The sequence below is a fragment of the Motacilla alba genome, chromosome 8 (assembly GCF_015832195.1).
Source record: "Motacilla alba alba isolate MOTALB_02 chromosome 8, Motacilla_alba_V1.0_pri, whole genome shotgun sequence".
NCBI classification, from domain to species: Eukaryota; Metazoa; Chordata; class Aves; order Passeriformes; family Motacillidae; genus Motacilla; species Motacilla alba.
In genome coordinates this window covers 30,001,860-30,027,744 of record NC_052023.1, presented here as the reverse complement: position 1 = coordinate 30,027,744, position 25,885 = coordinate 30,001,860, and the positions used below count along the sequence as shown (strand labels likewise).

Genomic DNA, 25,885 nt, shown 5'->3' with positions numbered 1-25,885 from the left:
TGCCTGCGGACCCTTCCCATACCTTGCTGATGCTCTGTTCCTAAGCTTGGCCCCCTCCCAAACCCCATAACTTGTGTCTGTCAAGCCCGAGGATGTTGTAGAGCCGACCTGTGTGGAGATGGTTTCTGATGTGGAAGAGCTGTGTGTAGGGTGGGTGATGCTCCAGTCCCAGGAGGGCCTTGGCAAGAGGAGGGAACGTGTTATTTTGGCTCTTGCAAGGCACTAACTTTTCTTTCTCAGAAAAGGACTAAAAAAACCCTCTCACTCTGCCTGTGTTTTCTAGCGGTGCCTGTGCAGCAGCAGGGTAATGCTGGTGCTCAGACACCAGCTGTGGTCATGCAGGGCTCTGCATCTGCTGGGTGAAAAAAAACATATCCCTGCTAGAAATGGGAAAGATTTGGTAGAAGAAGTGTATTTTCCTATTTGCATAAATTTTACTTTTTAATTTTTCTTTGCTGTAGGTTGAAGAGTGAGGGAGGAAACTACACTTGTGTCACACAAAATCTTCTCCATCCTCTTCAAACGGGAAGCACTGGATGAACTGCTCAGCAGATTTGTCCCAGGTTTGCCCTTTGTGCCAGTGGCTGGAGTGGTCCCAGCTCTTGCTGGCTGTGATAAGCAGCAAGAAACATTCAGGGTGTCACAACACCCTTGCCTGTCCCCTGTGCCTGGGGACACGGCCATCCCTGGACAAAAGGGTCCAGCAGCACCGAGCCATGGCAGGGTATGATATTACAGATGCGTTGCAAAATCCGTGGGTGGGGAAGGAGATGGGTCAGCTGAAATCCTGGCTAGTCCTCAGCAGCATCTCCGAGGGGCCACCACGACCCCAAAGCTGTTGTGGGAGGTGGGCTCGTCACTTCGGCTGTGTTCCCTGATTTGGGGCTCAGCTCCCACCCTGCTGCTGGCTCCCACCTCTTCGCTCCTCCTAGGATTCCCCTCCTGAAGCCTCCTCAACCTGCTGTGGCACCTTCTGTCAAACGCTTCACACGTTTGTCACCAAAATGTTTTGGCAGCAGCAGAATCTCTAGGTTTTGACATAATCCCGACAGGAGACTTTCTCAATTATTACTAATGGAACATTATGCTCCTCTTTGGGAACTCCTGCATGAATAAAAAGGGTCATTAATGACATCTGCGCAGAGCCCGGAAATTATTAGTCAATGCTGATACAGTTTTATTTTATTTTTTTAATTTTTGCATATATATTTTCTTAAGCTCCTGCTAATTTCCCACCTTGCCTCCCACCCCCTTCTCCAAAGTCTCCTGTTCAAAGTGGAGCCGAGTGGGTTATTGTCAACGTTCTTGCTTTGTGCAGGTAAATGCTCTTCCCCTCCCACCCTTCCTTCCCTTTTATTCCCTCTTGGCTTCTTTAAAGATTGTAGCTCTTGTTTCAGTCCCAAGAGATCCCATCACACCTTTCTCTGGGCTAGATTTTATTGCCAGTCAAGCTCAAATATTTCTTGGACTTGGAGAAATCAATATTGCCTTGGTCCTACCGAGGCAGTGCTGGAGAAGGAGCAGCAGCCTGTGTCCTGCTGCCTGTGGACCTCAGGGTGGCCCGTCCCCATCCCTGCAGGATGCTGGTGGCAGAAGATGCTGGGAGAGGGACTGGAGGTGTCCCCAAGTGCCACATAGCATCATACAACAGCTCAGCTTGGATTGCTTTAGAGGACTTTCTAGACAGCAAATCATTGGGGTTTTTTCTGTCCTTCTGCCCGGTATTCCATTTCCTCTGCTCCAAGCCCCTAAAAGCCACCCAGAGAAGGCTTTTTCTTCATGTTTTCTCCCCAGATTTCTGCAGCAATTTGAGGAACTGCGACAGGGCCACACAGAGATGTGACAAACAAAAGGTGTCTCTGCCCTGAGCCATTTCAAATGGCTGTGCAAGTCATGGCTGCTGAGGAGGTGGCAGGTGCAGGTGCAGGGTGCATCTGTCCCTTGTCCCGTGTTGATGACACCGATGGCAGTGGCACGTCCAGCAGGACAATAACCTGAGGTCATTCCTCTTGCTGCGTCACTGTGCCAGCACATGAGGTTTGGAGGCACAAGTAGCGTTGGATTTTATTCCCAAAAGGAGGAAAGGGAAGGTTTCGGAAGATGGTTAGGCTTTTGGTGGGATCCCTTGTGGCCTGTGAGGAGAAAACTGATGTCTTCAGTGACTCCAAGTTTTTCTTTTCTGGGTTGGTATCAGTCAAATACAGAGCACAGAGGCTGAAGGTGGTGTTGGTCTGTACCCAGCAGGGAGGAGCTCAGTGTCCTGAAGCCACTACAAGATGTCCAACTCCACAGTGAGTGTGTCCCGTCCTGCTTGGTGGGACACTCTCCCCAAGCTGCCGGCTGTGACCTGGGGAGACGTGGCTGCTGTGGGGCTTTGCTTGCCCACCAAGGCACACAAGGAGCACCAGCTGGGCCACAGGATGGGGTGGGAGATGTGGCAGATGTCCCATGGGGCCTGGACTCATTGCAGAGCTGCTGCATGTCCCTGGAGAAGGCCAAGCAGGGCCCGCCAGCATCCATTGACACCTGGCACCTGGGTTAAAAGGTTGGCACGGCAACTCTAAAAAGAAAACTACTAAACAAGAAATAGACTCCTTCAAAAGAAAAAAAGAAAAAAAAGTCCCTCAGAGAAAAGGTATTTCAACCCCTTTTTGATTTATGAGCTACTATAGGATATTGAGACGTTATTTACAATCGATATACGCTCCTGCAAGGCTCCCGCCGGAGCCATAGACCCCGCCTGTCAGAGCGGAGCCCGGTCAGCCTGCTCCTCTGGAAGTGCCAGCCATGTCCTGCTGGAGCAGGCTATAAAGCTGCACGCAGCTGTATATCTTTCAGAAAATGGACCTGGTTACATGTGTCTTTGGGCAGCTGACACAGGGATATAGTTTAGGGCTAAGGCAGCAGTTCAGTAGCAGAAATCAGCATTCCTCAGCCTCGCCAATGGTGAAATCTCCTGCGCTCCATGGAGCGCTCCGTGGCCTTAAAGGTGCAAAATGGACTTGTTCACTTGACTTATAATGGAATTGGGCCAATTTTGAAGAAAGCACTGGGTTTTATTCTGGGATTTTATCTCTAAAGGGGGATTTGGAAACACTTCACGGAGGTGGGGGGGAGAAAAAAATTAATTCAGCATAAAATTGCATCCTGGCCAAATTCCAGTTTGGGTAATTACGTTCTCTTTCTGTAGTGGCTGCAGGACAAAGGGCCATTCATCACGCTCCAAAGTGCTGCAAAAGGCTCCCATGTTCCACTGGAGAAGTGCTCGCATTTGAATCCAAGCAAGAAAGTTTTCTTCTCGTGCTCCGGGCCACTCTGGAGGGTAATGGAGCTTGGCTCTGCTTTTTAGGATCCTTTTGGGTGAGATAGAGGGGCAAGGACCTTGTCAGGAGCTGCTCAGGCTCCAGCAAATCTGGGTAAGTAGGGCGCTGAGCAAAATAGATTCCTCGCAGCCTCCCGTGGCTCGCCTTTCACCCCAAGGACACGCTTGTCTTTGCAGAGTGCCACCAGAGCTCCAGGGGATCCCACTGCAGCAGAGGAGCTGGATTTCCTCTCTGCAAACCTCCCATTTTGGAAAGGCCTATAAGCAAGAAACTGGGTCACATCCAGCTAAGCAGGGCTCAAGGACTTGGGGTGCGTTCAGAAGTGGTGCAGGGAAGCCTGGAAGGATGTGGGTGCTCTGCCTTTGTCTTCCCAGGTCTCTATACAGCCAGAGAAGAAATATTTGCAACCCTTACTACACCTTTCCAGCTAGAGATGGTTATGCTTAAGTAGTGGACCACAGTTTTCAGTGAAGCATTGGATATTAGGAAGGAATTTTTGACTTTGAGGGTGGGGAGGCACTGGCACAGCTTTCCCAGAGAAGCTGTGGCTGCCCCATCCCTGGAAGTGTTCAAGGCCAGGCTTGGGGAAACCTGGTCCAGTGGAAGGTGTCCCTGCCCACAGCAGAGGGATTGGACTAGATGGTCTTTAGGACACCTTCCAACACAGACCTGTGATTCCAGGATTCCTCAGCTCCCTGGTAGCTCTCTTTGCAGCCACTCCCTGTCCAGGCAGAGTGAGGCCCCATGGTGGCACTCAGGTGGAGTCCAGGTGAGGAGGCAGCAGCAGGAGCAGCAGCACCTCCATGGGGTGAAGGAGCCATGTCTGCATGTGCCCCACCAGCTGACCTGCCAGGGAGCATCCTTGGCCTGTGTGCCTTGAGAGTGTCCCTTTAAAGCAATTTGTAGACTGTTATCCTGTATCATTAACCTAATTAGTGTAATTGCCGCCATTTATGTAATGAGTATAAATACTGGAGGAATCCCATAATTAGGAGATGTAATTAGGTAATTAATAGATGACATGGTAACAAAAATCCAGGGGAGACTTTGCAAGGTGGACAGTGCGTGCGTGTGGTCTGTGCACGTGCGTGGGGCTGCTCTTGCCAGGGTCTGGCACAGATGTGCTCTGGGGTTAGGCTCAGCCTGGAGCCCCTCCACATCCCCTGGGCACCGTAAAGGGACGTGACGTGAGAAGGCTCTCTTGGAGCTCTGCAGACCTCGCAGAGGGGATCTGAAGAGCCAAGATTTGCTCAAGGGGAAGAGCAGAGCTGTGGCCATACCCTTGCCATATGGACACAATTTTCCTTTTAGATCCTGGGAGAAACAAGGTGAATTTAGCAAGGTCTGAGACCTTTCTCAGCCCTACTGGAAGGTGGTTGGAAGTCCCATTTGTCCCGTAGTGCCTCTCTGCTAGGAGCACTGCTGGAAATAGCATGACAGCCAGCTCCTGCACCAATAGCCCAACCAGAGGGATGATAAGGAGCCCCAGGGTGAGCTCAGCTGCCTGATAAACTCCCATTTTAGGTCTCCTGTGGGTTTGGCTTAGAAAAGCGATTGGAGCTGGAAATCATGTTTGTGCTGTGAAGAGCTGATAAGTTCCTGCTGTGCCTGAGGAGCATTTTTTTAGTGTCATGAGTTGTGAGTGCTTGAGCTGGACCCTTTCTAGTTGTTGAAATGTTGGCTTTTTCCTGCTGCTCCCTGTTTCTTGCTCCTCCCAGCCTGTTCACACTTCTAGAGAATTTATCTGTCCAGATGTATTCGAAGAAAATAAGTTGCAGATAAGGAAAGCTTTCTTCTTTGTTATTTTTTGGTGTGTTGTTGTTGATCATCTGGTTGGCACCTGCCAGGAGGAGTCACTATCACCATATTTCAGTACCTGAAGGGGGCCTGGAAAAAGAACTGGAGGACTTCTGGCAGGGGGCTGTAGTTGATAGGACAAGTGGCGATGGCTTCAAATTGACAGAGATCAGGGTTGGATTGGATATTGGGAATAAATTCTTTATTCTGAGGATGGTGCAGCAGTGGAACAGGTTGCCCAGAGAACCTGTGGATGACCCATCCCTGGAAGTGCTGAAGGCCAGGTTAGATGGGGTAGTGGAAGGTGTCCCTTCCCACAGCAGAGGCTTGGAACAAGATGACATTTGAAATCCCTTCCAGTCCAAACCATTCCATGATTCTGTGAAAAGCCATAAATATCTTGGTGTAGGATGTCGCCCCCGCAGATGGTCCTGGGCTCTGCATGCCACCTTGACCAGTGCACACTGGCTTATTTTGGAGAAGCCACCGACTTTGTGGCTTTTACTCTTGGCCTCTCCACCTCCCTTTTGTATGTTCTCTCCAAAGGATGAGCTCCTTTGCACTCTGTCGAGGAGCACTGCAGCGAGCAGGAGGTGACTCCAAGTCGTGCATCACTGGAAGTGCCAGCTCACAGAAGAGGTCAGAGTTTGTGCAAGCTTTGGATGGTCAAAGGCTGCAGAGGCCCTGGGACCAGCAGCTAGAGGGAGATATGACCTCACGCTGAGGGCCAGCCTTGCCTATGCTGTGGATGTGATGCCAAAGAAAATCCTCCCTTGCTTTCGAGTGTTCAGGGTCCATGTAATGAACAGCCATAATGCAGACCTCATTATGGAGCATAAGTAATTCTCAGGATTAAAGACTTTTGAAATGGCTCCTGCTGCAGTTTCTGCCAAAAGTATTTCTTAGTCCCTGTCTACCTGAGAAGTTTTATCAGGTATATCATGATCAGTGGATGTAGGTCCAGTTACACTAGAAAGGGTCTGTTTAGACATTTTAATTCCAGTATAAAAAGGGCCTTTCTTTAGCTTGAATTTGCTTGCACATGCTCTTCACAAAACCAAGGCCTACTTCATCAGTGGAAGAGCCTCCATGTTATGTTTAAATACCTACCCTGGACTGCATCAAAGCCCCCTCTGCCCCACGGCCAGCAGTTCCAGCTCCTGCAGTTTCCCTGGCTCACGGATGGGGAAGTGGATTGGTGCTTGGCAGCTGCTGGGCTGGGGGTGGCTCTTTGTGTCCAAAGCAAGGACAGGGTCATGTGGGACACTTCTGCAGTCTTTCAGCAGTCTTTCAGCTTCACCTTCCTCTGCCTCTCTCTGCTTCCTGTGCTCCCCAACCTCCCACTCCGATGGGATGTGTCCCATGGGGCACCATCAGCTGAAGTCTGATCCTCTTCCTTTATCCTGTTTGGGGATTTGCCTACTGAGACACAAATTTGCAAGAACAATGTCATGTTTTGGCTCATTTTCCATGTCGTCATCTCTGAGACTCTTGTGATCTCAGCTTTAAACCTGTTTGGAGGCCTTGCAGCCCCTTGCTCTCTGCAGAGCTGAGTGAAGGTGCTACAACTGATCCCTGTGATTATGGAGGATGACTTGGCTGCTGGCTCTCAAAGCGACGGACTGTGAGGAATATTTGCCTCTCTCTGCCCTGGACCACCACATGGGTGAGGATTGTTGCTATTTCTACATTTTGCCCTCATTTTGCCCTTGTCTTTGCCCTCGCCAGGCACCAAGCACTGATTTATTCTTGTTGTCATGTCCAAACTACTTTAACACAGACCTCCACTGTGGGTGCAGAGGGGGCATACTTTCTCTTGTTCTCCTTTCATGATAAAACCCCTTTTTGGTGTGTTTCTGTCTCCCCTTCAAGGTCTAACTCTGCCTGAGTCCTGCCAACTTTCATTTTGTTCCTGTATTTCTTGATTTCAGATGTGTCTTCCTTCACTGATCTCTCCCCCACCTCATTTTTTCCTTTGTAGTCCTGATGATGTGGGAACACACTTCTCCTATCAAACATTGTTCCAGGTTCAAAGCCTTGCTTGAGTGGTTGTCCCACCTGAGTGTCACACTCTAAAAAAAAAAATAAAAAAAAAAAAAATACATTTCCTCCATGTTCAAGCCTTTAAGCTCTTCAGTTGTGCTGAGTGCATTAACAGTATTGCAGTTCTGCCCTAAATTTGTGCATCTTTTCTAGTGAGCTTCATTTATCTCTCCAGGATCAATCTGAAGTTGTCTTCTAGGAATGGCCAGCTGTTCTCCAAAGCTGTGGCCAAACAGGCATTCACAGAAAGCCACAGAAATCCACAGGTGTGAGTGGAGACCTAGGTGTAAGTAGCCTACTGGGAGCAGTTGTCTGGAGGAGGGAGCAAGGCTTTAACTGGGAGCAGTGAATTATGTCTCTCTTAAGATTTCTCCTGGTTCTGAGCAAAATGGATCCAAGGAAGTCACGTGGCTCATGTCAGGCAAGAAGATTCTAATGTTGTGATTTTTTTTTCCCCCTCCTAACCATCTCTTTCTACAAATTTCTTGGAAGACAGGTTGCCAGGACAGAGTTACCAAATAATTATCCTGTGCCTCCTTAGAGTAACCTCTGCAAGAAAGTGTTTAGATAGAGAAACCACGTGAACTAGTCATTAATATCTTATGGGTCAGAGTTACGGATGTTGCATTATGATGAAATATGTATTTCTTCCTATTTCTTAGGAAAATGGGCTTGTGAGACAGAGCAAGATTTATGATGATCTTAATTAGTTATTTCCTAGCTTTCAAAATGTTTGGGTTTGAGAGATTATATGATAGATAATTAAGTTGTTGTCAGACAGCGACTTCTAAAATGAAATGTTTGTTCTCTAAATATTATTTATCTCAATGTGCATCGTATGCATGCCATGGTGCACACACACATGTACATATAGATAAATATGTGGATAGATATGATAAATTTGTGGATATGCACCCCTGCAGCCAGAGGAGTTGGGAACATGGGTTAATGCTTCCATGGAGGGCATCATTCCCAGCTCCCTGTCAGGCTGAGGGAAGCACACGGCAATCCCTTCCATGGAGATTGCTGCTCTTCTTGCCATGCTTGTCCTCATCCGCCTGCTGGAAAGGTGACCCACAGAGAGTAAAGGGCCTGTTGTCCTGCCCTGCCCTTTCCTGTGGCAGGTTATGGGCTAAGGTGAGGCCAGAAGGGTTTTCCACGGGCTGAGAGATTTGGGGTTGTTCATCCTGGAGAAGAGAAGGCTCCACGGAGACTTTAGAACTCTTTCCAGTACCTAAAGGGGCTAATAAAGAGCTGGAGAGAGAAAGTGGGAGTGATAGGACAAGGCTGAATGGCTTTAAGCTGACAGAGGGCAGGGTTAAATTAGATATTAGGAAGAAATTCTTTCCTGTGAGGGTGCTCAGGCACTGGAACCCATTGCCCAGAGAAGCTGTGGCTGCCCCTGGATCCCTGGATGTGTTCAAGGCCAGGCTGGACAGGGCTTTAAGCAACCTGGTCCAGTGGAAGGTGTTCCTATCCACAGCAAGAGGGACTGGAACGAGATGATCTTTAAAGTGCCTTCCAACCCAAATAATTCTATGTTTCTATGACAAGTCCTTCAAACCAGTAAGTTCCTGGTACAACTGCCACTAACATGGTGCTTGTTAAGAGGTGGAGACTTGGGATATTTTTTGCCAAACTAGTAAAGCTTAAATGAAGGGAATTATATTCTTTGTTGCTATATCCCTGAAGGACAGAGAGGGGGCTGGAGAGAACCTTCAGGGAAGGCAGAGGGCAGGATTGCACTGACCCCAAAGGATGCTGGATGTGCTCCCTGAAGCCCTGGCTGCTGTGATGCCTCGTTGCTGCGGGGGAGCAGAGCTGCTGCAGAAGAAAAGAGGTCACCTGGAAGTTGATTTTTTTTCTTTCTCTTTCTTTTGCATTTTTTTCACCAGAGCTTTATAAATAACAGACAAAACCCCTGGGGAAAACCTCCCAGCCAGCTGCCTGTTGCAAATACTCCAGGAAATGGGAGGTGGCGGGGGAAGAGGGAAGGAAGGCTAAATTTGGTGGCTTTTATTTTTAACAAGGGCTATTTCAATTGGCTTTAAAACCATGTAAAAAAATTTAAAAACAGAGCCATGACAAACTTTTGCCATCACCAGAGGGGCCTGTGGAGCCGAGCACTTGCTCCGGCCAGCACGGCACAGGCGTGGGGTCTGTGCCAGCCCTTGCTCCAGGACTTGACAGCTCAGACACTGCCAAGGCCATCACAGGGATGGGGAGCTCAGCAACAGAAATGAGGAGATATATTTCAAGGCCTTGCAAGATTTCTCTAGCAAAGCCAAGAGAGGCTCAAAACTTTCCAAAGCAACCAAAGAAGGCATCTGCAAGTCCTCGCTTTTCTGCAGGACTGCTGTACTTGGGTCCCTGGTGCAGCGCAGTAAAGCTGAAGTTAATGAACCCAAAGAGCCAAGCAGAAAGCAAATCCTTTCTCTTATTTTGCTTTTAAAAAAAAATTCTGTGACAACTCTTTCCCTCCTGACTGGCCCTTGCTAAATCTTAAAAGAATAAAGAATTTATTCCCAATGTTTGCAACACCTGAAGTCAAGGCACATAAAATGACTTGGCATCATCCCTCTGACATTCCCCTGGCACTCTCCGGAGAGCAAAGGTGTTAACCTTGGTGTCCTGGCTGCATGCCAGGGTAAGTAATTACATTTGGCCTCTATAAATTAGCCCATGCTCACAGCCGGGGAGCTGCAGCGTCATTTCCTCCTGGCTGTGCCATCCATGCCCAACACGCTCCATCCAGGCGCCGGTTGCATCTCAGTGGAGGACAGGCACAGGGAGCAACATGGGTTGGCTCGTGCTAATGCTCCCTTAGACTGCTCTGAGGTCACAGGTGTGGCTCTCAATGCTCCTGTGCTCAGAAAGGAGAGCGAAGAGCTTATTGTAAAATCAGGACCCCCGAGGCAGGAAATGATTGGCATCTGACACCAAGGCTTTGGAATGCTGAACACTGAACACTAGCTTTATTAAAACTATATTATATTATATTATACTACTATAACTATACGACATCGTACTTACTTCTTACTAACTACTGAAAAACTCATGACTGTCTGCCAGCAGTCCCGACACACACACGTGGATCCAGCTGGTCAATGAATCAAAACACCATCACCAGAATCCAACCAAGAATCCCTTCAGGTAAATAATCTTCCAACATATTCCACATGTTCACAAACACAGGAGCAGCAAAGGAGATAAGAATTGTTTTGGTCGTTCTCTTCTCTGCTTCTCTCACAGCTTCTCTCTGTTCAGAGGGCATGTGAATAGCACACAGAGCTGAGCGGGATCGGGCTCCCCACCCCAACAGGGTGACCTGATAAATCGCCACCAGTCAGCTGAACCTCAGTGACGGCCTCTCGGCTCGCAGCTAAAATTAGCTGAAATGGCACGAAGAGAATTGCTGAAACCTCCAGGAAAGTGATTTAAGGCGAAGCACGTGACCTCGCATTTGTCACGGGCCGGAGCACGCGCAGGCTGCTGGCACGGCGCAGGTGATGCTCGGGAGCATGTTCAGCCCCCTAAGTCCTGAGCTGCAACTCCGTGGCTGGACTGCACGCTCCACCTGTGACCTCATCCCACTGTTTCCCAGCACTGACTCAGCTTAACCCCTTCAGCTTTAGGGGTCTTCAGCTGGTGTCTGCTTATAGGTTTGGGGTGGACTTTGGAGTGCAGTTAATTTTTTTTTTTTCCCCCAGAATGAACTAGGTTGGAAAAGACCTTTTGAGATCATCAAGTCCAACCTATGACCTAACAGCTCCTCATCGACTAAACCATGGCAATGTGTGACACGTCCAGTCTTTTTATAAACACATCTAGGGAGGGTGACTCCACCACCTCCCTGGGCAGAGGGTATCTAATTTAAGGTTAAGTATAATGTGTTGGTCAGCTGTGTGTATTTCCCACTGCAGACACCAAGATAACCCTGTCCAGTCTGGGCTGAGATGGAGAGGGCCTTCATGGGGAGATGACAAAGCAAACAGGGCTGGAAGGTCTAAGCGGGAGGAGATGTGGTGCCACAATCCAGACTCGTCATCATCCCTTTCAAAGGTTGCCTGCTTGGTCTTTAACTTCTGTGAAACCGCTGGATTCTGCACCTTGGATGGGGCAACTCTGGATGTAGCAGAAGGCCGGGGAGTGAGATGCTGGAAAGCACTGCTGCAGGGAGGGACCTGGAGGTCCTGGTCAATGGGAAGTTGAATGTGAGTGCCCTGGCAGCCAGGAGGGCCATCCTTGTCCTGGGGGGCATCAGATAAAGCACTGCAGGCTGGGCCAGGGAGGGGATTGTCGTGCTCTGCTCTGCTCTGGCATGGCCTCACCTTGAATATTCAGTGCCACAATATCTGAAAGATATTAGGCTGTTAGCGAGCGTCCAGAGGAGGGCAGTGAAGATGGTGAAGAGCGTCGAGGGGAAGCTGTATGAGGAGTGGCTGAGGGTGCTTGGTCTGTTCAGCTGGAGAAGAGGAGGCTAAAGGGAGGCCTTATCACAGTCTACAACATCCTCGTGAAGGGAAGAGGAGGGGCCAGCACTGATCCCTTCTCTGGGGTGGCCAGTGACAGGGCCTGAGAACATGGCCTGAGGTTGTGCCAGGGGAGGTTTGAGTTCAATATTAGAAAAAGGTTTTTCACCCAGAGGGTGTTTGGGCACTGGAAGGGGCTCCCCAGGGAAGTGGTCACAGCACCAAGCCTGACAGAGCTCAAAAAACATTTGGACAATACTGTTGGGGATGGTCCAGGGGTTGGACTCGATGATCCTTGTGGGTGCCTTCCAATGCAGGATATTCCATGATTCTATGTTCCCTGTGTCTCCTGTCCCCTGGATGCAGCTGCCCCAGTGTGGGTGCCCTTTCCAGGCTGGCAGCACAGGCTGTGGCTCCCGTGGTTGCCCACGGTGGAGCAGTTCCACCTTTGCATGGCTGTTCTGTGTGTGGGAAAGGATTTCAAGAAACAATTGACCAAATGAAACCTCCGTAATGCTTCTAAATACTCAAACACATTAGACATGCCTGCCCAGCTCAGAGATAAATTAGAGCTATTATCACTAGAGCCCAGACAAACAAACGGAGGGCTCTCTCCAAACAAGCCATTCACTCAAGAGACTGGATTTACAAGGGTCATGGAAGCAGCATGAGCTGCAGGCACCTGCTTTCTGCAGAAACCTGTTTAAATTGGCCATATTGACTGGTGCAGAAGGAGGGGAGAGAGCACACCTCTGCCCTTTGGGATGTGGGGAGTCATCTCCAAGCAGGGGCTGGGATGTACTAACTGGCATTTTGCTGTCTTCAGTCAAAGCTGGAAGTCAGAGACTGATGCATTTTGCTTTTCTCCTATGTGATGGTTGGGAGATCAAAGTGTGCAGCACGTCAGGTGCCAAGGCCATTTTGCTTTGCCCTTGGATTTTTGTGTCTGTTTCCAAGGAGGGATGGGGAGCCAAGCTGGTGGTGAGGTGGCATTGAGAGAGAGGTCAGTTCAAATCAGCATTTTGGGCATCAAGGAGACTGCCTGAAAGGGTAAATGGAAGCCAGAGCATGTATTTTGGGCTGGGGTCTGCATGGCAGCTACAGGAAAGGAGCAGATGCAGGGACAAAAAGGAGTAAAGGAAGAGATAATTATTCTGCTTGCTGGCTGTGATGGGCAGGCAGTGCCCTGGAGCAGGGTCGCCAGCACAGCTTGCCACGGTGGCCAGGAGCAGCACGCTGGGGCTGAGCGTGACCGAGGCTGTGACTCGGAGCCTGGCCCAGGCAGGGTGTCTGGAGAAGGGCCATGGTCAGCGCAGGGTTTCAGGGCTTGGCTGGGCCCCCAAACCAACCTGGGGGAGCCCGGAGGAGCCAGGCTGGGGGGAGAGACCGCGTTGGGACTGCAGCACCTCACCCGCCCGCCTGGCAGCTCTGGCAGCCAGCCACGGAGGATGGGATGGAAGGTGGCATTCTCTTCTGAGGGATGCTCTTGAACACAAAAACTTGTTACTCAACCAGAGTGGCGCTTTTTGGAAGACATCCAGTCCCCATGCACGACCTCTGACTGATGATGAATTTGCCATTTCCCTTGGTAACTGGAGCTGCTGATTAACCATCCTCCCTGCTCAAAATTGTCTTTTATTTCCCATGCAAGGTTCCCTCGCTCAGTGTTGTCAAGTCTCACTATTTATTTTGGGTTTTGCTGCTTACTGTGCCTTTTACCTGTAAGCCTAACGAACATGCCAATCTCAGCTATTTTCACTCTGTGGGTATCTGGGATCAAGTCACGACGAAGATTTTCTTTGACTGCTGAGCAGACAGAGCCCTTTCAGTCTTTTGCAGGGTTGAGCACAGGCAGAGCAGAAGCTGTGCTCGCCACTGCCTTGAGCATCTCCCAGTGCGTGGGATTTTATTTAAAGTCCCAGCCTCTGGACTTGCACCATTACAAGGACCTTCCTTTTTTCTCTTCTTTTTCTTTTTGTCTTTTTTTTTCCCAAAAACCTGAAAACACAACCTAAAAGACAAACAAAAATAATAATAATTTGGGGATTTTTTTAAAGGCATCAAGGAGTTCTGTGTTTTTTTTGTTTTTTTTTTTTTTTTTTTGTTGTTGTGAGCAGAAGAGGGAGTAGATGCTGGCTTGGTGACTAATTTACAAAGATGCACACTTGCTGAGAAGACACCATGGGGCTCAGGGGTGTCTCCTTCTGTCCTGTGTGGTTCCTGCAGGCAAGGCAAACCCTGAGCTGAAATTTCCACAGATCTTCTACATGCACAGTACCAGGGTAGGTTTAGTTAATGTGGGTGGCCTATATGGCCTTGACAGCTCTGAATGTCTAGCCTTCATCATCTGCAGGTTCTTCTGTGTTGCTGGGCAGGTTGAAAGGCACAAGTGGCCTCACCATCAGTGTCGTGCACATGGGGAGAGATGGAGTTTATTTTCTGGCTTCCTTCAAGGGTCAGAGGTCCACTGCACTGTGTCAGCCTCTCTCAGCTCAGCTAATGTGCTTCAGTAATCCCATGGATTTGGCTTGCTTTGTCCTCCACTGCGTTTGGCACCCTCTCCATGTCTCCTGGTACAAACCAGGAATGTTTCACACTGAAACAGCAAGATGTCTTGTCTAAAAATATTGAAATTATGTCTTCCCCCTGAATTCATTCCTCTCTTTATACTTCTTCAAAGGAAAGAAGTTTGTGAAGCTGGATCCAGAGCAATAGTAGCTTTGGTGGCTGAACCAAGCTGTTTTTTGTTTGATTTAAAGCAAGCCCTCCTAATTGCAGCCTGCCCCTCTTAAATTTCTCCAGCTCTTGCAGTGAAGATCTACTTCCTTCACCATTTCCAAACTTCAAGAATTGGGTACCATTATCTGTCATTTCTGCTTCTAAAAGGACTCTGGAGACTGGGAGTTTGGGAGCGTTCTGCAGCCCCCTGTAGATTTTATCTGTTATCCCTTCTATAAAAGAATCAAGGTGGTGGTCAGGCCCTGAAATGCTTGACTGTGTACTGAATGAAACAAAAAGCTGCAGCAAATAAGGTTTGTTGATGTCTTAGGACTTGGGAAAAAAAGAGGGAAGGATGTGTGTGTCCACATGTTCCACATGTAGAGGTTCATGTTTCCTACAAGGTGAAGGAAAGTCCTCTTTGTAGCATGCACCTGTGGTTATTGTATTTGCTTCAAACTTATCACATGAGGCCTAAATGAGGGTGTCAATAAAATATTCCGTGGTGGACATGTAAGACAGCAGTGACTTGTGTTTTGTGAAATGACCCAAGGAGCAGAGGGATGGGTTGTGTCCATCTGGCATGCCTTGATGAGCCATGGAGAAGCTGGTTTGCCCTCATTTTCAGAGAGGAATGCTTGAAGATGCCCAGCTCTGCTCCTGTCCTGGTACCCAGGTGCTAAGGAGCAGGAGAGACACTGGTAGGGGCTTAACTCCTTGCTTATTATTATCTTGCTTATTTATGTGATGGCAAAGCAGAAGTTTGTGTTTAGAGGCCAGTGAATTAATGAATTAGAACACAAAGAATCAAACTTGTGTTCATAATTTGCTGCAAAACAAACACAGCCTTGACTTTCATTTACTGCAGAAGCATTTGAGAGGTTATCCAAGCAGAGATCAGAGCTCCAACCCTGTAAGAAGGAGTCCGTGCCTCAGGCAGGAGACGGACAGACAGCGTAAGGCAAACAGAAGCAGTGACTGGTATTTGAGCACATTTGAAAGAGCCGAGGAACAGGGCTGGGAACCCCAGGCCATAGAACCACCCTCCTTCCTCCTGCAGCAATGCTCCTAACATTGACCAAGACACGATCGTTCATGTGTTGCCCCCGGAGTCAGCGGCTGAAAAGCACTTTATGAGGCAGCAGAAACACAATGGGCTATTATTTTTAGGCTAGAGCCATTCACACATTTTCTCTGCAAAATGGGTATCCTCCCTCTTTGTTGTGTTTAGTTGTTTGTGCTTGCCTAATATTCCCTGCCCACCCAGCATCTAACAAAACGAGATGCTAGTCTTGTCTGGGATGGTAAAATAGTGCAAATTAACCTCATCTGGAAACCCTTTGGGTCTGAACCTGAGTGCTGCACTTCTGCTGCACCTCAGAGTCCAAAGCAGTGGAGCTAATGACCTGAGGCTGCAGGGAAGTTTGGACACAGACTGCAGCTCCTTCTCCCAGTAATGCTCTCCTCAATGGATTAGAAGAAGCTTCCCTGGCAAACTGGGAAGGAGTCCAAGCTGGGGAGCTGGTGTGATAGGAACTGACAGGGCTGGAAATTTGATTTCTGACTCTTTGTGCGTGTATTTCTCGTGAAAGAAGAGAGAGAGGGAGCCAGGGGTACTTTGAATCCTGCAATCATTAAAACCAATTCCAGTTTTCCTGCCCCTGCCCACCTCCTGATATGTGTGTGAAACAATCTTTACAGCTACACAGCCATCAGATGGTATCGACCCTGCGGTGGAAATTGCTATTGACTGCTGCTGGTGCTGCTCTCTGCACTTCCGTGGCTTTTAAAGCGACACTCTTCAGGTGATTTCACTTTGCACTTGATACAGCCCGCGAAGCACTGCCTGAGACAGGATGGGAAGAGCCTGTGGGGGATTCGTGTGTGCAACAAACACTGTCACCACCCCTTGGCCACAGGAAGGGTGTTTGAGCAAGTGGGAAGAGATGCTCCTGCAGAAGCACTTGTCTAATGGGAAGATTCAGAAATTTGATTTCTTTTTTTGCTTTAGTCCATCGTGAAAGGATTCCTGTGTCCCACTACAGTTGTTTTCTGCTGCAATGGTAACACAAAGCCAAGACCATTCTTCTACCCCTGTGAAGGATCCATCCAGTTCTACATCAGCTGAGGACCAGATACATTGATTTCTTGTTTTAAGGGCCACCTCTGATTCTATATTACAAATTCTCTCTCATCTACTCTGGTTTCCACCAAAAAAAAAAAAAAAAAGTTTGAAATAATTATATTTACCTTTGATGCATGTGCTTTGTGCAGCTTAAAGAGCTCCTCTCTCTCACAGAGCTCTGCCTTTGCTCCCTGACTTCAGCCACACGGCATTGCCCAGGAGCAGCAGCTGGCCAGATGTGTCCAGTGTGTGTGTGCAAGGAGTTCCCTTTCTTGTTATCTGGAACAGCGACTGCCTAAAGCTTCCGAGGCAGCCCCTTAGCTTGAATGCAAATAACCACTGCTATTAGCTCTGAGCACTCCCTGACAGCCTTGATTTCAGGCCACAAGACTGGCAGGCTGCTGAGGTGTCAGGAGACGTGCCTGGCATTTCCCCACTCTCCAGCCCGAGCCCTAGGAGCTGCTCTCACTGCTTTACACTGAGCCTTGATGTTCATGTGGGGAGTGTGGCTCTTCTCAGCCTGGCTCTGTCTCAGCTGAATGGGAGGAAGAGGTGGGAATAGAAAGGGCTGGATGTTGAGAGCATTTCTTGGTAGGGCAGTTGTATTCCCAGCCTCGAGCACTGAGCAGGCTGGGAAGGGAGATGGGGTTAGCTGGAATTCAGCAGAGCTGGGCAGAGCTCAGGGATTTGCCTCAGAGGCAGTAAAAGGCCTGGCCTAGGAGGGGCTTAACATGCCAAACACCGCCCTGCATGCCTGGGGAGAAAGCACAGGACGCTTGGGGTGAGCACATGGCCCTTTGCTGCTTTTGCATCTGCTGCTCACCCCTGGGACAGCCACAGGTCAGGTGTGTCAGCTGTGAGAGGGACTGATGACCTTTGCCTGTCTCATGGCAGGTTGCATCTCCCAGCACACTGCTCCCATTTCTCTCCTCCCACCCCATTCCCATCCAGCTCCTGGAAGCCTGGTACTGCCTATTCCATGGAAACAGTGGGGACCTGGGATGACTCTTCTCCTCCCTGCTTCTCCTTGGACTCTGTCACTGTCTTTCTCTCTGTCCTGATCAATGTATTGCTCCAGACCCAGACTATCAACCAGGGAAAGAACACTTAGCTGGGAGAAGGGGCTGGACAGCCTGGAACAAAGGAGTTGTTTCAGCTCTTTTATTTGAGGCCAGGGCAATGTGAACCAAGTGGGATCTTCCCAGCCTGGGCCTTGAAATCCAGGTCTTCTGTAAGTTAAATTGGGACTTCTAAAAATTAGAAAGCCAGGTCTTTACTCTGAGTTAAACTGGTGCTGCTTCAAATGAGATTTATTAATTTACATCCTTAGAGGACCTTCCCCAGTATGAGACTGGGGAAAAAGCAGCATGTTAGAGTTGCCAGTGGCTTTTTGATTGTTATGTGTCCTTTTGTCTTCCCCATTGCCAGAACCACAATGCCACCGTTGTCTTTCCAGCCCTCTGACCCCATCCCTTGGACACCTTGACTTCTGTGCTTGCTAAATGGAGGCTGGGAAGGCTTAAGCTGCTGCTAAATAGGCCAGTGTGGGAGGCTGAAGGCTTATTCCAGAGCGGTGTACAACAGCTCCACCTCCTTTGGTTCAAGAGGACATCCTTCCAAAGCCACAATCCCAGTGAACTTGCCTTTCCATTCTCAGGGCTGTGGCAACTCCAGCCCAGCAGGTGCTGAGCTGATGGGGCTGCTGTGCCACTCCTGGAACGTGAGTGTGGGTGGGTTTGGGCTCACTGCAAGATGTGAACAGTGTTTGCTCTGTAGGCTTTGCTCAGCTTCAGAGGCAGCGACAACCTGTCCTTTCCTGGCTTCCCCTCTGGAGAACAGTGCCTAGGAAGGGCAAGCTGCTCCCCCAGCCCAGCTTCCAGCTCCACGTGTCCCACAGTAACCAGGTGCTGCTGGAGTGTACGTGTGTCCTTATCAAACAAGCAGCCTTTGATAGTTTCTCTTTCTTCCGGGCTTAACCTGCCTAAGTCTTTTTGGGGTGAGATACGATATGCGACTTGACAGCAATTCGAGGTGAGATTTTTTCCTCCTGGGAAAGCATGGCAAGAAATTAAGCTTTGCAGGTTTTCTGCCCAGTCGACCAAGCAAAGAAAAGTCCTTGGTGAACTTCGGTTGGGTCTGGGGACAGGAGAGCTACTGCTGTGATTTGTGGTTATTCTCTCCGCAGCACTGCCTCCGTAGTCACAAGTGAGAGGCGAGTGGTTTTGACACCTCTTTATGACCTGGGAGCCACAGGGAAGTTGTGGTGACTTGTGTTCTGGAAAGACAAGGTCATTGAGAAGGGTGGTGCAAGCAGCCTTGGGTCGTCTGACCATGCTAGAATCCAAATATTTTCAATTCACGGGAATTAAAGTGAGCATCCTACTTTTAGGCTGCTGGGTATTCGAAAGTGGGCGCTTCCCAAGGTGGTGTGCAGTACAGGGATATTATAGGGAAAGCTGTTGATAAAAGCAATAGTGAAAATGGATGTCTGGTTTGAAGCCTATCTGTCCTACAACCTTCAGGTCCTGCCAGGGGACGTGTTTCCTGGGCTGTGAAAAACCAATATGGGACACAATCATATATCAGTGATTATATTGATCACTGTCTCAGGTCCGTTCAGTCCAAGGACACCAGCACCTTTTGGAGGAGGTATCACTCCTGCTCTGGGAGTCTGGGGAGGGTGTAGAATGCGTGGCAGGGCTGGTGTGTGAGGGGAGGTGCCTCTCCTTTAGGGAATGCTGGGTCCATACTCAAACCAATTAGTAGAATGGAGCTGAGCAAAGTACAGGAGGGACCTGACTGATAATAAGCAAAATGTTCAAATATGGGAAGTTGGGGAAGAAGCCAAATGAAAATGAAATGAAAGGCTAAGGTCCAACTACAGCAGTTGTGCAAAAAGGATGGGACAGCCGATAATAGGAAAGCCGGCAGGAACAACAGGTCAACCACCCAGGAGAGAGGCTGAAGGAGTCTATGAGCAAGCCAAGCAGGGGCGGGGGGAGGTTTATGGAAAAGCGTTTCAGCAAATTGGAGCTGTTCGCTTGCTTAACACCACGGAGAGCTGTGTCTCTCACTGTGACCTCTTTGCCCAGTTCTTTGTGCTGATGGCCAGCTTGAGAGGAGCATGGGATAGTAGGGCCCTGACTCAGGGAGCAGCAAGGGGCTCCTTGGCAGACCCTTGCATGGGAGGACACTCCTCACCAACTGTGGTGCTGCAGACGGGCCAAAGGTGTTGGTTCTGTCCCTCAGCTCAGGGCTGGTGAGAAGTGTCTTTGGGGACAGCCTCAGAGCCCCCTTTTATGAAGGCGATACCAGAAACCTGTGGCTGAGCCTCTTCAGTGGCAGCCTTTCTTAGCCTGGGAAATCCATGGAAAGCTTAGGAGAGGGAAAACCAACTTCTGACTGCAGATGAACTCCATAAAGACAATTGGAAGTGAGATGAAGGTGTGGTGGAAAATATATCCCAAAAGCCATGAGTCTGCATCTGAGATGCCAAGGAAATAATTCTGGTTAGCTCCAGTTCACATGAGGCAGCAGGGATTTCTTTCACAGACACTGTACTCAAGGCAATTCCATGAGACCTTGGAGTGAGAACCTTGGCTCTTGCTGGTGGTTCCCAGAGGTAAGGCCCTTCTTTCTCTTGTTTCTCCATGCCCCTGTCTGTACAAGAAGTCTGGGGATAACTCTGCTCAGTAAATCATCTGAAAACAGGCTTCCCACAAAAGAGAGCCCATCCTGATAGTGGTGAAGAGGTCTGGAGGTCTCATTAGGAGGCTTGACTTGTGAGAGCTCATGGAGAAGCTGTGGAATACAGTCATGTGTTTGTACCTCTAATGTGGCTTTTTCTCTTTCTTTAAGCACTGCAGAAATGTGAGACTCTCTAGATAAAAGTGAATTTAAAAGCTATTTGTATCCTTTGAGGAACATCAGTACTGGTTGAAAGAGGGTAAAAGACCTTTTTTGTTGAGTCTGGAATGGACCTGCTTTTATTGGAGGACTCTATGACTGCTTTTGTTGCTATTTCCACTGACAGCTTTTACCTGACTTGTTTTCAAAATCTTTCTTGGAGGTTTTTTTTTCTGTCTTGAAAAACTGCATTTCCTTGCTGAAATTCAAGTTTGGGGTCTGGAAAAATGTCAAAAATTATTTTGCAGATGGCTTGCTGTGATATAGAAGTCCCAGGAATGGGACATTCTGTGGGGAAAGTCACCTGTTTATTTCCAGGAGGGTAGACAATTTATTTTAAACAATGCCATTTTCTTTTCAATTATAGACGTTTTTGTGGAAAAAAATTGCAGCAGTCTCTAAGAAGGAGCACGTGACCACAATTAAAGGATGTGCTGTGCTGTATCAGAAGGTAGTATTTAAACCAGGGAAAGTCTGAATATTGGCTATAACTCATTGTAATTATACCATCTATTTCAAACATGTAAATATGTTTGGTGGCACTTACATGTTTATGTCAGCTATTGGGAAAAGATGTTTTTTCTTTTTGGTAAACTTCTGGTGGTAGGAATCTTGTTACTTGTATTTGAATAAATAACAATTTATATACCACAAATTTTTGCATTAATAGAATTTGTTCACCTCTCTTGTAGTTATAGGATTTTTCCAGTGGTCAGTTTATTTGTGATAATTTCATGAATAGATAATATTAATAAGCAATGTATTAATTAAGATATGTATTTCTTAATCGAACAGACCGTGACCATGGCAGAGCTGGTGTGACACACGGGTTGAAGGTGAGGCTGGGAATGGAATGAGTGGGAATATATTCCTGGCTCTTCCCATCTTTACTGGGATCAGTGGTATTTAGCTCATTTTGAAATGGCTTTGAGATCCCCCAGGTTGAGATCCCTCCAGAAGACCTAAAGTCTAACACACAAACCCTGCAAAAACCTGAAGGCTGATTTAACCTGGCACCTGGAGTGAAGCCGTGTCTTTGCTCAAATTGATGAGAAAACTCCCTTTGCTGCTGGGAACTGGGATCCTTCGCCAGGGGAAATCATTCTGAGCCTATTTCCCATCCCTTTGACATTTTCTGTCTTATCAAAAGCCAGAGGAGTAAGGAAGAAGGTTAATGACTAAATTGACAAATAAACAATCAGTTCAAAGCAACAAGACATTTCCAGGAAAATTTTAGAATTTCCTCTGGAAACCAGTGAGGAATGTAAACACTGCCACACTTCAATATAAAGGGGACCATTTATATGGCACTCACTGTGTTACAGGGACACGGAACACTCATTGTGTAACAGGGGCTATTTCTGGGAAACAGAAAGGGCTTTGGGTTTTCCATGGAAAATTTTCTGTTAGGGGAAAATTGCAGAAGAGAAAAAAATTTCTTTGGCCATGGTGAACGAAGAAGGGCATGGCCAAAGCCGTGTCTGAGGTAGAGCCCCTCTGACGGTGAGAGGCATGATCTGTGCACTGGCTGGCTCTGGGATGTCAGGTTTGGAGCAGCAAAGCAAAGGAGTCTCTCTTCAGAAAAAAGGAAACGTTTAAGGAGTCCCAGGCCAGGAAGTTGCTTCTCATCCCAGTGGCTTCATGAGTGTTGAGCAATGGTGACAGTAGGATGCTTCCCTCGCGCTCGGAGAATGAGAGAGTGTGTTTGGCCTTCATTTCCAAGGGCTCCACTTTGCCACAGTAATGGTGCATTAACAACAGCTTGATTTTCATTTAATAAATAATAGGAATCAGGCTGTGACATGGCCAAGATTTTAAACAAGAGGCTCCCATAAACATTTTCTGCAGGAATCTGTGATAAACCAAAGATAGCGTTCAATGTACTCGGGGGGAGTGGGGACGCCAGACTTGGACGCTGTCCATCTGCTACGGCACTGAAACAAAACCACTTTATAATAACCACAGAGGAGAGGAAGCGAGGCAGCTTGGCACATACACTTACCCTATGTGTGGTGGAAATGTTTATTCTTTATTTCAGAAAGATTTAGTAGGTGTAGAGATAATAGAGCATAGTGCTCACTTGTGTCTTGGGGAAGGAGGGGTGATGGTGTTCGGGTTTTAAGGGAGTCCAGTGTCGGCTCCCATGGGGAATATTTTTGGTAATACCTATTGCAATCTCATGCACTTGGAAGGCAGGAGGAGACAGAGGAATGAAATGTGCTTTTCAGGAGAGGTGTTGTAAAGGCCCCAGGATTAGTTATCTCTGACAGGAAGGATTTTACAGACTCCAGCAGACAGCAGAGGCTGAATCCTGGCCATTTCTGCACTGACACGTAGATCCTCCAAGGTCCTGTGCCGGGATGCTTCCCTTGGAGCAGCTTGGAGGGTCTCCTGGCTCCTGCTTTCTCCAGCCTGATGTGCTGAGGCATCACACTGTGACTCAGAAAATAGGGGAGGATCTTCAAAACAAGAGTCAGGAGGGTCAACAGGCCACTGCACCCTACAGTCCCTAACGTCATTGTCCTCATGCTCCCTTTCCTGCTCTGCATGCTCAGCTCTGCTGCACTGCCTGTCCTTGGAGCCACTCAAAATCAAACCCAAAAGACCCTGGGCTGACCTGTGGGGGTGGGAGAGTCCCTGCCAGGGTTTGAGACAGCAAACGTCTAGACTTGGTATGTGAGCAAGCAAGTGAAGGGATGACTAAGTGTCTGAAAGTTTGGACCTTTCTAGAGGAGTCCCTTGGCTCTTCGTTTCTTGGATACAATTCTGCTTCCTGTGGAGCCATGGAGATGATAATATTTTTTCTCTCTTTTTTTTTTTCCCCCCTTTTCAGAAAAGTAAAAAACATACAGATATGTCTTGGGCGAGAAAGCAAAAACCTTTGAAAAATTTTGGCAAATCAAGACACATGAAGAACGTGTTGAGTGAAACATTTCAGAGCGACAAAAATCAAAACATCTCACAGCGCCTTCAACCGCTTTAAAACATTTTAATGGTTCGAAAGGAAATTTCAAAATGAAAAGTCGTGTTTTCCTTAAAACACTAGAAAGTGTTTCATTAAAAAGGAAGAGTGGAAGCAAAACAATTGCCTTATATATTTTTTTCTCTCCAACGAACCTGATGGGTCTTTTCCCAGCTAATGGTGAAGTTAGGAGCTGGGACTAGGCACATCTTCCATTGTGTTACAAGGTGCCTGGAGCTGGCATCCTTGGATCTGAGAAAGGGACAATCTGATGAAGCTATTTGCCATGTAAGAAACTCTTCAATCACCGTAACTGTTTTATTTATTCATTTTAAAATGCAAATTTGCAGGCCAGCCCAGTCCCAGCTGGTCAGCTGGTTAGCTGGTGCCTAGAGAGATCTTTCCAGACACAGGACAGACTCAGATGCTAGGGAATGAAGAAAGGGGCTGAGGAAGTCCCTCCTTGCCAGAGTGCTGTGGCATGAAGGTTGGAATGGTGGTCTTGGTGCCCTTGGGATCTCTGCTGGCTGTTGCTGCGCTGCATGGGCAGTTGAGGGGCCATCAAGTGTGCGATGTGGCACTGCTGGCCTGCCTAATGTGCTTGGGCAGGGGCTGCACCGGGAGAGAATCACAGAACCAGTCCTAAATTGGAAGGGACCACAGCGGGTCATCCAGTCCCAAGTTTAGAGAGAGAAACGGCACCACGAAGATGTGCTGGCGGCTGAGATGAAAGGCTATCCCTGGGGGCTAGAGTGGCCGGGGAACCCTGCTCATTCCTGGGAGATCTGGGGACAGAGTGGGGAGCCAGAGCCAGCCGGATGGCAGAAGGGCAGTGGGGAGGCACAGACACTGCCTGGGGGACACGAGGGGGCCGAGGGGATGGGGAAGGCCGACAGGAGGGGAGGAAGGCTAAGGGGAGGTAAGGAAGGAAAGGCTGAGAGGAGATGGAGAAGGCTGAGGGGAGGCAGAATGGCTGAGGGTAGGTGGGGGGCAGAGAGGAGCCGGAGGAGCAGCCGGGGGGCCGCGGTGCTCCCGAGGGGAGGCGGAAAGGCTGAGGCAGCGCTCGGAGGGGCGGGGAGCGCGGGCCGGGGCCCGGGAGGGGGATGAAGGCCGGCGGGGGCCCGGCACCGCCGGCCCGGGCCGCCCCTTCCCCCTGCGGCGCCGCGCTCGGCGGGGCTCGGTCGCTTTAAGGCGCGGGCGGGGCGCGGCCCCGTCCCACCTCTGAACCCGGAGATTGACGGGCGGGCGCGCAGGGGGCGGCGCGGCCCGCGGGCCGTCCCTCCCGCCGCCGCCGCCGCCAATGGGGCCGGGGGGGCGGGCGGCGCCGCTGCCCCTTCCTCCCCCCGCCCCCGGGCTCCTCCGTGCCAGTTTGAGGAGTCCGGAGCCGAACAAAAGCAGGCGGCGAGGGCCGGAGCGGTGCGCGCAGGCCCGGCGCAGGGGGGGCCCAGCCAGCCCCGAACGCGGCCCCAGGGTGGGGGAAAGTTTGGAGCCCTCCCCCGGTGCGCGGGGGCTCCGCCGCGCTCCGGCCGCGGCAGCTCCGGCGGGGCTATCGCGGGCGGCCGCCCCAGCGCTGCCGCCGCCTCCTCCTTCTCGGGCGCAGCCCCTGCCCCCGGCCAGCCCGCTGCCTCCCCGGTGCGGGGCTGAACTGCCCTGCTTTTGGAGTCGCCGCCGTTTCCCCTCCCTTCCCCGGAACCCCCCCCCCTTTCCCTCCCTCCTCCTTCCCTCCCTCCCTCCCTCCCTCCTCCCTCCTCCTCCTCCTCCTCCTCCAGCAGCCAAAGGGATTTTTTTCCCTTTTCTTTTTTCTCTCTCTTTTTTTTTCCCTCCCCCCCCCCCCCCCTTTCATTTTTCTCCTCCTCCTCTTCCTCCCCGCCGCGGAGCCGGGCGCCAGCGTGAAGGATAAATAAAAAGCGAAGAGGAAGAGGCTGGGGAGGAGGAGGAGGAGGAAGAAGGGGGGGGAGGAAAGAAGAAGAAGAAAGCGAGCAAGAAAAGAAAGCGAGGAGCCAGGCGGCCAGCCCAGCCGCGCCGCTCCCGGCAGCCAGGGCAGGAGGCGGCGGCGGAGCGGGGCCGGCGGCCGGCGATGGATGACCAGCCGCGGCTGATGCACACGCACAGCGGGGTGGGGATGCCGGGGCACCCGGGCCTGTCCCAGCACATGCAGGATGGACCAGGCGGGGCGGAGGGGGAGGCAGGCAGGAAGCAGGACATCGGAGACATCTTACAGCAGATCATGACTATCACGGACCAGAGTTTGGACGAGGCGCAGGCCAGGTGAGAGCGGCAGGGAGCGGGGGAGGGCAGGTGCCGGGAAGTTTCCCCCGCGCCCCGGCCCGGCCTTTGTTGTCCGGCGGGGGGGAGCGCGCCTGGCCGCGGGAGCATCGGGGGACGGGGGTGCTGTTGCTCCTGCTGCGGAGAAATGTGGCGAGGGAGGAAGGGGAAAAGAAAGGGAACCGGTAAATACCCCCCCCCCCCCCCCTTCCCCCCGTTTATTATTTCCCATCTTTCTCCCACCTCCCAACTTCGGGGCGGTTTCGAGGGGTCG

At 49.9% G+C, this 25,885-nt stretch overlaps 1 protein-coding gene across 2 annotated transcripts in view; it reads left to right on the top strand.

Annotated features, from left to right (window-relative positions):
* The first annotated feature begins 24,694 nt into the window (after positions 1–24,694).
* The window catches only part of PBX1 (PBX homeobox 1), a 129,041-nt gene continuing 127,850 nt past the window's right edge, over positions 24,695–25,885 (top strand). For both annotated transcript variants that reach the window (XM_038143705.1, XM_038143704.1), the window contains exon 1: positions 24,695–25,614. In XM_038143705.1, the coding sequence (XP_037999633.1) occupies positions 25,424–25,614 (191 nt within the window). In that variant the 5' untranslated portion in view covers positions 24,695–25,423. The remainder of the gene's footprint in view (positions 25,615–25,885) is intronic.